General features: G+C 46.4%; 2 protein-coding genes and 1 pseudogene across 2 annotated transcripts; 2 read left to right on the top strand and 1 right to left on the bottom strand.

Annotated features, from left to right (window-relative positions):
* Positions 1-933: 933 nt before the first annotated feature.
* On the top strand, positions 934-3,148 carry PSMB6 (proteasome 20S subunit beta 6). The gene is made up of 6 exons (XM_066262901.1): positions 934-1,064; positions 1,482-1,549; positions 1,890-2,021; positions 2,136-2,265; positions 2,664-2,808; positions 2,933-3,148. Exons 1-6 carry the CDS (start codon positions 963-965, stop codon positions 3,073-3,075), a joined length of 720 nt encoding a protein of 239 aa, XP_066118998.1. The 5' UTR covers positions 934-962; the 3' UTR covers positions 3,076-3,148.
* A 2,935-nt stretch (positions 3,149-6,083) lies between these two features.
* C2H17orf114 (chromosome 2 C17orf114 homolog) lies at positions 6,084-6,810 on the bottom strand. The gene is made up of 2 exons (XM_066255552.1): positions 6,738-6,810; positions 6,084-6,256 (listed from the first exon to the last, which is right to left on the bottom strand). Exons 1-2 carry the CDS (start codon positions 6,808-6,810, stop codon positions 6,084-6,086), a joined length of 246 nt encoding a protein of 81 aa, XP_066111649.1.
* Positions 6,811-7,072: 262 nt separating this feature from the next.
* LOC136322639 (small ribosomal subunit protein eS25-like) lies at positions 7,073-9,575 on the top strand (annotated as a pseudogene).
* Positions 9,576-12,722: the final 3,147 nt, after the last annotated feature.

Raw genomic sequence — 12,722 nt, 5'->3', positions numbered from 1 at the left:
GCTTGCCTGGTCAAGGCACATATGGGAGTTGATGCTTCCAGCTCCTCCCCGCTTCTCTCTCTCTGTCTCTCTCTCCCTCGCTCTCTCCTCTCTAAAAATGAATAAAGAAAAAAAAAAGATTTAAAAAAAAATTTTAAACCTTGTGTTTCAAAGGGCACCAATAAAGAAAGTTCAATGATAATCCATAGAATGGGAGAAAATATTTCCAAATCATGTATCTGATAAAGGTCTAGTATCTACAATATAAAAAAGAACTCTTATGAACTCAACAAAAAATAATCCAATATTTTTTAATGGGTAAAGGCCTTCAATAGACATTTACCCAAAGAAGATATACAAATGAACGACAATTAGCATATGAAAATAGGCTCAAAACTACTGATCATTAGGGAAACAAATAAACCACCCCAAAACAAACAAAAAAACCCAAAAACCCCACAAGATATCAATCCACACTCAAGTATGGCTAAAATAAAAATACACAGTAACAATTATTGAGGATGTGGAGGAACTAGAATACTCATACATGGCTGATGGGTATGTAAAATGGGGCAACTGATGTGGAAAACAGTTGTCAGGTCCTAAACCTGTTAAAGTTACGATATGACTCAGCAATTCCACTCCTGGTACTGTATATACTCCTAGGTATATACCTAAGAGAAGTGAAAACATAGTGTGTGTACTGTAAGTCAGAAGATCAACTCTGTCGTTAAGACTTCTTGAATTGCAACCCGGATCAGCTATATCAGCACTGCACAGTCCAACAGAAGACAATCCATGCTGTCTGGTGGAGTTTTTTTGTTCGTCCGCCACGCTGCCATCAAACACTCACTGTCGCAAAAGAAACTTCCTTACACTTTTCCCTTCTGCCGTCAACCGTGGCCTAGAAGGCCTCAGAGCGTGACTAAAAAGTGACAGGGCGCTTTACGACAGTTGCTTTGTGGCAGTATTAGAGAACTAAGATGGCGGCCACCTTAGTAGCTGCAAGAGGAGTGGGACCAACCCCAGCCTGGGGGCCAGAGGCCCTTACCCCCGACTGGGAAAACCGGGAAGTCTCCACAGGGGTAAGGAAGGACTCGGGGTTCAGGACTTGTGCACAAAGTGTTCATACGATAGAAGGATAGGCCTGAATGCGTTGGGTGACCTGGGGGGCGGGGGCGGGAGGTGGTTTGTAAGGTGTTGGAGGCGGCGGGAAAGGACTCCTGAGGAGGCAGTGTGGTACTCTCCTGATCGGATGTGGAACTTAGGCAGAAGCGTGAAATTCTGGACTTACAGGACGCAGGCATAAGGACGGGATGGAGCCTTGGGAATTTGAGGATTGGAGTTTTGCGGGGTGTTGAGGCTCCTATGAAATTTGACAGTGGGCCAATGGTGCATGACTTGAGTACTCTAGGGACTGGATAAGAGGAGTCATTGAGGTTTGTGTGTGCTGGATAATGTGAACAGGCCGACTCACCCACCTCCTTTCTCCTCTTTCCCAGACCACTATCATGGCCGTGCAATTTGACGGGGGCGTGGTTCTGGGGGCCGATTCCAGAACAACCACCGGGTGAGCTCACGACAGACACATATGTGAAAGGTCTTCTGTCTTTCTCTTCTTTCCTTGCCTGCTAGCCCACCCTTACCCTGTGCAGACAGCTGTGGGACGGAGGTTTCTCCCCTTTCTGGAAATAAGGATTTGTTCCAACTTCTACAATTCCCCTGTGCCCTCATCCTTAGGTGAAATTCTTACAGAAATCTGTTCTCTAACCTGCTTCAGTTTTGGATGAGAACTAATGGGAAATAGAGAAATTTCTATTCCTGAGCCCTGAGGGAGTGGATAGTAATGGGGTGGAGGTGGGAGACAAGTGGGTCCCTTCTCTCACTATTCTGCTGTTGTCATTCTGCAGGTCCTACATTGCCAATCGAGTGACTGACAAGCTGACCCCTATTCATGATCGTATTTTCTGCTGCCGCTCAGGCTCCGCAGCTGATACCCAGGCAGTTGCTGATGCTGTTACCTATCAGCTTGGTTTCCACAGGTGCTTGTGGGGCTGGGGAAACAAATATCTGAAAGAAGTTGGGACCTGAGGAATTAAATGGTCTGACTCCCCAGTCCTGACACTACCTTCCCTTTGATTCTCTTTACTCTCTAGTATTGAGTTGAATGAGCCTCCACTGGTTCACACTGCAGCCAGCCTCTTTAAGGAGATGTGTTACCGATACAGGGAAGACCTGATGGCAGGAATCATCATTGCGGGCTGGGACCCCCAAGAAGGAGGGCAGGTCAGACACTCCCCACCCCCAGAGCACTGGAGCCATGCCTTTGATCTTCTCCTCACCCCAGTCATTTTCTCTTTTCAGCCTCTACCTCAATATTAACTCTTCCCATATCAATACCAAAATTGGCCTGACCTGTGGTGGCGCAGTGGGATAAAGTGTCGACCTGGAACACTGAGGTCGCCGGTTCGAAACCTTGGGCTTGCCTGGTCAAGGCACATATGGGAGTTGATGCTTCCTGCTCCTCCCCCTTCTCTCTCTCTCTATCTCTCTCTCTCACTCCTCTCTCTCTAAAAAAATCAATAAATAAATTTTTTTTTTTAAATACCAAAATGGACAGGTGAATGTACATGTGTTGTGGGGAGAGTACTACTGATGACTCTTCTCCTCCCTCCACCTGGCAGGTATACTCAGTGCCCATGGGGGGCATGATGGTAAGGCAGTCCTTTGCCATTGGAGGCTCTGGGAGCTCCTATATCTATGGCTATGTTGATGCTACCTACCGAGAAGGCATGACCAAGGAAGAATGTCTGCAATTCACTGCTAATGGTGAGACCTTGGGCTTCTGGGCCTGCAAGCTTCATCCCCCATTCCCAAGCCACGCCAATTTTCATCATTTCTTGCAGTGATCCCCAGCATCTCACTCTGATCCCTAACTTTCTTTTATCCACAGCTCTTGCTTTGGCCATGGAGAGAGATGGCTCCAGTGGAGGGGTGATCCGCCTGGCATCCATAGCAGAATCGGGGGTAGAGCGGCAGGTACTTTTGGGAGACCAGATCCCCAAATTCTCCATTGCTACTTTACCACCTCCTTGAATCCTGAGATTCTAGGATACAATAAGAGACATCCCATAGTGACAAAATTCAATAAACAGTTTGTCAAAGAGAATCTGTATGCTTGGGGGTCCTTTATTCTGACTTGAAGCCCGAACTTGTCTCGCCCACTGCAGTTTGTACAAACCACTGCTCTAAGCTCTGAGGGCGTTGGAGAGGAGCCTTAACAAGGGTGGTTTTCAAACCTCTTTCTTCAGGCCACCTTTCCCCCACATTTCCTTTCCTCTACTATGTCCAGGTCCTTGTGACATTAGAGTGTGATTGATATGGGAACTACCAACGAAGGACTCTCTCACCAACTCCATTCATGCCCAAGGTAGAACATAGAATTCTGACTGAGACTGAGGTCACTTCCCCTTAGCTTGCTTTCTGTTTGTCATCATGAGTGGTAACTGGCCCCAAGGCCAGAAGGACACCAGATCTCCACTGACTCAGGCTCATGGTCCCTTCTCTGCACACTCACCTATGTCACCTTATCGATGTCAAGAGCAGCAGTGTGACTCCCTTGGCTTTTGGAAGAAAGATGGACCTTGTTTGCAATTGGAGTTTAAGATGGACGTTGGGTGGGGTTGGGCAGCCACAGGGTGCTGGGGGCCAGCTCTGGAAGCCACCATTCCCACAGGGAGTGTAATCAGTCTTCAGCCCTTTGGATGTGAGGCAGAGATTGGACTCTGGCTGCTCCAAGGTTGTCCCCACTCTAGCCAGGGACCTAAATGAGGTCAGTGGTGTTCATTGACAGTGACCAACATTCTCAATCTTGCCCCAATCTTCTTTTCTGCCCACTATGGATCAGGAAGCTGTATAAGCTACATTTGAAAACTTTGTTCTAGCATATCCTGTCCTGTAGGATTTCAGAAGGGGGAGGGGGTCCTGATTAAGTAAAGAAGAGCAGAGAAGGACCTCTGTCCCCAAACATACATACTTCAAACTTAAAATAACCAATAGAAAACCCTGATTTTCCTGTAAAACCTGTTCTCCTGGTCCTCCCTATCTCAGGGCATCTTTGATTCCTCTCTTTCCCTGCACTGCACATTCAGTCTAACAGCAAGTCCTAAAACTCTCCTCAGGTACCTCTAGAGCCGGAGCCAGATAGCTTGGTTGGTTAGAGCGCTGTCCTGAGTGCAGAGGTTGCAGGTTTGATCCCTGGTCAGGGCACATGCGGGAACAGATTGATGTTTCTCAATCTCTCTCGATCTCTCTCTCCCTTCCCCCTCCTCTCTCTCTAAAATCAGTAAATAAAAAAATTTTTGAAGTACATCTAGAATCCATCTCTCACCGTCTCCACAGCACTGTCCTGAGCCAAGCCACCATCTCTTGCCTGGAGGATGCCAACTCCCTCTGCTACATGGCCTTAGTTAAGCCTCCATACTTGATCTTCTGCAGTCTTTCCATATACAGCAACCAAAATGATCTTTTCTTTTTAATAGTGTTCTTTTTTATTTATTCATTTTTAGAGAGGGGGGTAAAGATAGAATGGTAGGAGGAGCAGGAAACATTAACTCCCATATGTGCCTTGACCAGGCAAACCCAGGGTTTTGAACTGGCAACCTCAGTGTTCCACCACAGGTCAGGCCCAAGTGATCTTTCAATGTTAATGAAGTCATGTTGTTTTCCTGCTTAACATTCTTTAGTGTCTTACCATTCCACCTAGTCCTAGAAGAATATTTTAGCTCCTTACCATTGCCTAGATGACCCGACAGTTCCCCTCAATCTTGGCACTCCAGTCACTAGCTTTTTTTCCTAGAACCTAAGACGTTTTGCACTTACTACTTGCTGGGTTTTCTGCCTGAGACTGCCCTTTTCTGATTAAAAATATTATTTTTTCAAAGCAATTTTTAGGTCTACAACAGAATTGACTGGAAGAGAATTCCCACATGCCTTTCTGCCGTGGTATATGCATAGCCTCCCCCACTATCAACATCCTGCACCAAGAGTGGTACACTTGTTACAATTGGAGAACCTACACTGACACATCAGTCAGGTCTCAGCTCTGAATGGTACCTACTCAGAAAGGCCTTCCTTAACCACCTGAAATTTAAGAAACAACCCCACCTCCACCCAGTTCTCATTGTCCTATCTCATTTTCTTCATTGCATGGGCTTGCCTGGTCAAGGCACATATGGGAGTTGAAGCTTCTAGCTCCTCCCCCTGTTCTCTCTCTCTTTCTCTCTCTCTCATAAAAAAAAATGAATAAATAATCCTATACTCATTTTCTTCATTGCAGCAATTATTGCTATCATATTATCATGCTTATATCTTTTTTTTTTTTTTAGTTTTTATTTTATTTATTCATTTTAGAGAGGAGAGAGAGGGAGAGAGAGACGGGGGGGGGGGGGGGAGCTGGAAGCATCAACTCCCATATGTGCCTTGACCAGGCAAGCCCAGGGTTTCGAACCGGCGACCTCAACATTTCCAGGTCGACGATTTATCCACTGCGCCACCACAGGTCAGGCCCATGCTTATATCTTTATTTATTGTCTTCCGCCTCTACTGAAAAGTAAAGGCAGTGAGAAGAGAGTTCTTTCTGCTTGGTTCACTGCTAAATCCTCAGTGCCTGGTAGAGAGTGGCCACCTGATACTCACTGAAGGAGTATTAACAGCCCTATCTGCTGTCCTACCTAGCCCCCAGCCTCTCCAAGCTTCTCACCACTCTCAACTCTGAAGCTTGATTTCAGCAAACTTCCGGCTAGCCACAGGCGAGCTCTGTGTTAGATCAGCTGCATCATGTTCACCACTCCTATGTCCGCATTCCCACCCAGAGCTCCACTTCCCAGCTCAGCCCCATAACCAAGCCTAGTACCTTGGCCCCCCATCTACTCCCCCACCCCATCACACATGCACATATGCACAACACTTGGCAACTCTGAATATATTTAATAAGACCATCCTGGCGGACTTGGGGAGCCGGAGCCAGACACTAGAATCACTGAGAAGTGGAGGGAAGGAAGGTTGCCAAGTCTTTCTGGAAGTTCATCCCCTGGTTGTCCCCTTCAAATGGTGGAGTCATTGGCTGACGCCATGTCATGCAGCTGGTGGCGGAAGGAGAGTCGGGCTTTCCTGCTGAAGTAGGCACCAGACCCTAGAGAGGGTATCCCTCCCTCAGTCATGATGGGGGCTATAGCTGGGCTGGGATCTGGATCTGGGGGGGCAGCAGGATCCAGACCTAAAACGGAGATTGAATTAAAAAAGGGAGTTGTGAATCTGGGTCCCCTTTTCTTTTCCCCAACACCCACTGCCCCCAGTGAGGAAGAAAGAGGCCAGAAAAGACATCTGGGAGTCTTGGGTGAGTGTTGTTGACATCAGCAGGGAGAAGGAAAGGGAATATCGAGAGAGCAGGGCTGGCTTCACTACCTGAGACCTGTGCAATTGCAAAAGGCCCCACACTCAGAAGGGCCCCCATGCTGGGAGTACTACTCTGCTGTCATTGTCTTGAGATTCTTAATCATTTTTTTAATATAGGGTCCCACTTCTTCATTTTGCATTGGGCCCTGTAACATATTTAGCCAGCTCTGTGGGGAAGTGATAAACCCGCCTCCATACAGGGAGACAAACTCTCCTTTTCCTGGTTTAAGAATTTACCTTTCTCCCAGTGCAGTTTCTCTGTCTGCCTGACAGCCCCTCTTTCTCCTTAGTCTCCCCCATACCTGCTCCTCTTTCAGTCCCCCGCTGTCTTCGGCACCCACACCATGGGAAACACCATGCCCCCTTGAGACCCATCTCAACAATGGAGGATACCCGGGTGTTGGGAATGGCCAGGAGGGCCCCAGGAGAAGGGGTGTGGTTTCCAAGCCCCCCCACAGTGGGCAAAACTACCACTTAGCCTCAAACCGCCTGGTGATTACAGGCGCCAGGGGATAGAAGGGGGAGAAGAGGGTGGAGGGAAGGGGTGGAGCGATACTGTACTCAAACACCTATCCTTTTGTGCCCTCTTAATTTGGGGGCTATCTTGAACCTCACGGAGAAGCCGAGAGAGACTAGGATGGGTGGCATGGCAGAGATGGACACAGAGGTGTTGGGACATACAGGTACAGTAAGTTCACTACAGCAATGCTGGGCCACTTGGTGCCAGCCTGTACACTGCTGGGGAGCCATTTGTATTTTTAAATCAGAATTTAGCACTCCCAGGATATAAAATGTTAAAGAATAGTCTATTTTTTTTAGAACAGGAAACTTTACTAGTCAGGGAAAGATTATGTTCTCATTAAATGGTCTGGTAGTTCTTGTCCTCTTTGATGAAGATAGTTGTAATTAATTATGCTGTGCCAGGTAGATTCTAGTGACTTGTACATGTTATTTCATCTCATTTTATCATGTCAATGATCCTTTGAGGCAAGTGTTAGCAGTATCCTGATTTTACAGGCGAGGACTCGGGGCACTGAGAGATTAGGTAACTGCCCGATGTCACACAGGCAGTTGTCATCAGCACTCACCTCACCTTGCATCAATCCTCTGCTCTGTTTGCCATCACACTGAGATTCCTGAGCATGGCCCTGGCAGGCACTGATGCCCTCAGCCAGGTCTTGGAGGTGGCTGGAGCCTGTGCTGGGAGCCTCAGGTCCAGAACACTCTTGCCGAGGACTCTAAGTGCCCTCTAGTAAAGCTGCACTATGTTACTCTCTAGGTGTCTTTTGGTTCCCGTTCCTCACATGGGCCACCACTTGTCACGACAATGACTACTTGGCGACCATTATGGTGTGCATGGAGGGACCTAAGGGAGACTGCCTCACAATTCCCTACACAGGTTTCATGAGATGGTCCCAATCCCCAGTCCTTAGGGGTATTTATTGATACATACAAATAGAAGCAGGCACAAGAATGAGGAAGTCAGGAAAGAACTGTTTTTATTTTGACAGAGACAGAGAGTCAGAGAGAGGGACAGACAGACAGGAAGGGAGAGAGATGAGAAGCATCAATTCTTTTTTGTGGCATCTTAGTTATTCATTGATCACTTTCTCATATGTGCCTTAACAGGAGGGCCACCAGCAGACCGAGTGACCCCTTGCTCAAGCCAGTGACATTGGGCTCAAGCCAGTGACCTTGAGCTTCAAGCCTGCAACCTTTGGGCTCAAGCCAGCGAACATGGGGTCATGTCTATGATCCCACACTCAAGCCAGCAACCCCACGCTCAAGCTGATGAGCCTGCCCAAGCTGATGACCTCAGGATTTTGAACCTGGGTCCTCCAGGTCCCAGTCCAAAGCTTCATTCACTGCACCACCGCTTGGTCAGGCAGAAAGGAGAACTTATTTAGAGCAGACAAAAGAGTAAGGGAAGTAGCTCAAAGGTCCCCACCTATTGACTAATCAGAATTGCTCATTCTCTCCCTATTGTGCTGCATTCAGCACAGCATTCAGCACTTTTGTCAGTAAAGCCACTGTGGCTTTTGTCTCAGGGCGCTGAACTTGAACTCTGTGCCTGTTCTATGTTCCTATTCAGGACCTCTACACCTAAGGGTGCAATAATGTGGATGAGAAAGGTTGAGAAGCACTGCTGACTATACTGCCTGACTTAGACAGAAATCTGTTTGCTTTTTTGTGAGAGAGAAAGGAAGAAAAAGAAAGACAGAGAAGCATTAACTCATTGTTCCACTTAGCTGATTACTCCTCATACACAACCTGGCAACCTGGGAGTTGAGCTGGTGCCTTCAGGATCAAGCCAGTGACCGGCAGTCAGACAGAATCCCGCATGCGCCCGACCGGGATCCACCCGGCACGCCCACCAGGGGGCGATGCTCTGCCCATCTGGGGCATTGCTCTGCGGCAATCAGAGTCATTCTAGCGCCTGAGGCAGAGGCCACAGAGCCATCCTCAGTGCCCGGGCCAACTTTGCTCCAATGGAGCCTTGGCTGCGGGAGGGGAAGAGAGAGACAGAGAGGAAGGAGAGGGGGAGGGGTGGAGAAGCAGATGGGCGCTTCTCCTGTGTGCCCTGGCTGGGAATCGAACCTGGCAGAAGCCCAGGGTTTTGAACCGGTGACCTCACAGTTCCAGATCGGCGCTTTATCCACTGCGCCACCACAGGTCAGGCTTTAACAGTTTTACTAAGAGATAATTCACACATCATAAAACTCACCCTTTTAACCTTTTGTCCAATATCTTAGCAAAGGTGCAGTGATAGCAGCTGCTCTTTGAGCTTCCCTATGCCACCAAAGAGGACAAGAAGAAAGATGTCGGAAAGTCAGCCAAGAAAGACAAAGACCTAGTGAACAAATCTGGGGCAAGGCCTTAAAGAAGAAGTGGTCCAAAAGCAAAGTTTGGGATAAGCTCAATAACCTAGCCTTATTTGACAAATTCTATAAGGATGTTCCCAACTATAAGTTTATAACTCAGGCTGTTGCCTCTGAGAGGCTGAAGATCTACGATTCCTTGTCCAGGGCAGCCTTTCAGGAGCTCCTTAGTAAGTTCCTAGTTTCAAAGCACAGAGCTCAAGTAATTTACACCAGAAACAACAAGGTAGGAATCCCCCAGCTGCTGGTGAAGATACATGAAAAACAAGTCTCAACAGCTGTATGTTTATTTATATATATATAAATATGTTATTTATATATATAATATATATATAAACATATATATATATTTTTTTAACTGACAAGAGAGAGACATTGACTCACTCATTCCACCCATTTATGTATTCATTAATTGAATCTCATATGTGCCCTGACTGGGGGCCGAACCCGCAACCTTTATATATCAGGATGGTATTCTAACCAACTGAGCTACCTGGCCAGGGTCAATAGCTATACATTTTGAAAAATAAACTTTATTAAATAAAAATTCATCTTTTTAAAATATAGAATTCAATGGTTTTTACTGTATTCACAGAGATGTACAACCATCACAACCAATTTTGTAACATTTTCATACCCTCGAAAGAAAGTCTTTCCCCATTAGCAGTCAATCACTCCCCTGTCCTTCCCAGCTACTGGCAACCACTAATCCACTTTGTTCCTCTGGATTTACTTGTTCTGAAATTTTCATTTAAATGAAATCAAGCAAAATGTAGTCCTTGTATCTGGCTTCTTTCACCTAGTATGTTTTCAAGGTTCACCCATGTTGTAGCGTATCAGTACATTATTCTTTTTTATAGCTGAGTAATATTCTATTGTAGCGATTAAACCACATTTTTTGTATGTATTGATCAGTTGATGGAGATTTGGGTTCTTTCTACTTTTTGGCTATTTGAGTAGTAAATACTACTATAGACATTTATGTACAAGTTTTTGTGTGGATATATTTTCTTTCTTTTGTGTGTGTGTGTGTGTGTGTGTACATATTTTCAATTCCCTTGGGTAGTTACCTAAGAGTGGAATTGCTGGGCCATGTGATAAATTTATGCTTAACATTTTTGTGTGTGTGTGACAGAGACAGAGAGAGACAAGAGAGACAGAGAGAGGGACAGATAGGAATAGACAGACAGGAAGGGAGAGAGATGAGAAACATCAATTTTTTGTTGCGGCTCCTTAGTTGTTCATTGATTGCTTTCTCATATGTGCCTTGACCAGGGGGTTACTGCAGAGTGAGTGACCCTTTGCTCAAGCCAGTGACCTTGGGCTCAAGCTGGTGAGCTTTACTCAAACCATATGAGCCTGTGCTCAAGCTGGTGACCTCGGTGTTTTGAACCTGGGTTCTCTGCGTCCCAGTCTGACGCTCTATCTACTGTGCCACCACCTGGTCAGGCATGCTTAACATTTTTGAGGAACTATTTTCTTTTTTTTTTTCTTTTTTTTTTCCGTTTTCTGAAGCTGGAAACCGGGAGAGACAGTCAGACAGACTCCCGCATGCGCCCGACCGGGATCCACCCGGCACGCCCACCAGGGGCGATGCTCTGCCCACCAGGGGGTGATGCTCTGCCCCTCTGGGGCATTGCTCTGCCGCGACCAGAGCCGCAAGAGCCACTCCAGCGCCCGGCGCAGAGGCCAAGGAGCCATCCCCAGCGCCTGGGCCATCTTTGCTCCAATGGAGCCTTGGCTGCGGGAGGGGAAGAGAGAGACAGAGAGGAAGGAGGGGGGGGGGTGGAGAAGCAAATGGGCGCTTCTCCTGTGTGCCCTGGCCGGAAATCGAACCCGGGTCCCCCACACGCCAGGCCGACGCTCTACCGCTGAGCCAACCGGCCAGGGCCGAGGAACTATTTTCTAAGGTGACTGCACCATTTATACTTTATTCACTTTTATTGCTGACTAATGTAGCCTATACACCACAAATTAATCAAGCTCTTCAAAAGGCACCACTATTTTAAAAGGACAAGGTAGGCCCTGGCTGAATGGCTCAGTGGATAAAGTGCTCTCCTGGCACACTGAGGTCCCAAGCAGCTACGAAAAGCAATCAGTGAGTACACAACTGGATGAAACAACTAAGTGGAACAACAAGTTGATGTCCCCACACCAATTAAAAAAATAAAAAATAAAAGAGGATAAGCCACATTCTGGGAGAAAATATTTGCAATACATATTTATGACAAAGGATTTGTATCCAAATGTATATAAAGAAAAACTTAGCAAAAGACTTGAACACTTTACAAAAGATCTACAAATGGCCAGTAAGCATATGAAACATGGTCAACATCATCAATAATCTAAGAAATACAGGCCTGACCTGTGGTGGCGCAGTGGATAAAGCGTCGGCCTGGAAATGCTGAGGTCGCCGGTTCGAAACCCTGGGCTTGCCTGGTCAAGGCACATATGGGAGTTGATGCTTCCAGCTCCTCCCCCCTGTCTCTCTCTCTCCTCTTTCTCTTCTCTCTAAAAATGAATAAACTAAAAAAAAAATTAAATTAAGAAATACAAATAAAACTACAGCGATGTACGATATTACTTATTAGAATGGCTAGCACTGTCAAGATTGACAATATCAAATGTTAGCCATGGGTGGAGTGACTGAAACTGTAAGATGAAACAACTGTTTCGGAAAACAGTTTGGCAGTTTCTTATTAAGTTAGAGCAGTATGCCTGACCAGGCAGTGGCACAGTGGATAGAGCATCAGACTGAGACACAGAGGGCCCATGTTCAAAACCCCGAGGTTGCCTGACCTGTGGTGGCGCAGTGGATAAAGCGTCGACCTGGAATGCTGAGGTCGCCGGTTAGAAACCCTGGGCTTGCCTGGTCAAGGCACATATGGGAGTTGATGGTTCCAGCCCCTCCTCCCTTCTCTCTCTCTGTCTGTCTCTCTTCTCTCTCTCTCTCTCTCCTTTCTAAAATGAATAAATAAAATAAAATTTTTAAAAAAAACCCCGAGGTTTCCGGCTTGAGCAAGGGGTCACTTGCTCTGCTGGAGCCCCCATCAAGGCACAGATGAGAAAGCAATCAATGAACAAGTAAGGTGCTGCAATGAAGAATTGATACTTCTCATCTCTCCCTCTTCCTGTCTGTCCCTACCTGTCCCTCTCTCTGATTCTCTGTCAAGAAAGAAAAAAAAAGTTAAAGCAGTTATTATATGACCCAGCAATCCCTAAAAGAAATGAGACCATATATCCACACAAGGACTTATACAGGAGCTTTACTCATAATAGACAAAATCTACAAACAACCCAAAAGTCTATCCAAAGAAGAGATAAAGAAATCAGCTTTAATTTTTTTATTGTTATTTATTTTTTTTTCTTTTCTTTTCTCTCTTTTTTTTTTTTTTTTTTTGGACAGAG

The sequence above is a fragment of the Saccopteryx bilineata genome, chromosome 2 (genome assembly GCF_036850765.1).
Source record: "Saccopteryx bilineata isolate mSacBil1 chromosome 2, mSacBil1_pri_phased_curated, whole genome shotgun sequence".
Classification (NCBI taxonomy): Eukaryota; Metazoa; Chordata; class Mammalia; order Chiroptera; family Emballonuridae; genus Saccopteryx; species Saccopteryx bilineata.
Note: the sequence above shows the minus strand (reverse complement) of the source record. Positions and strands in the feature narration are given on the sequence as shown.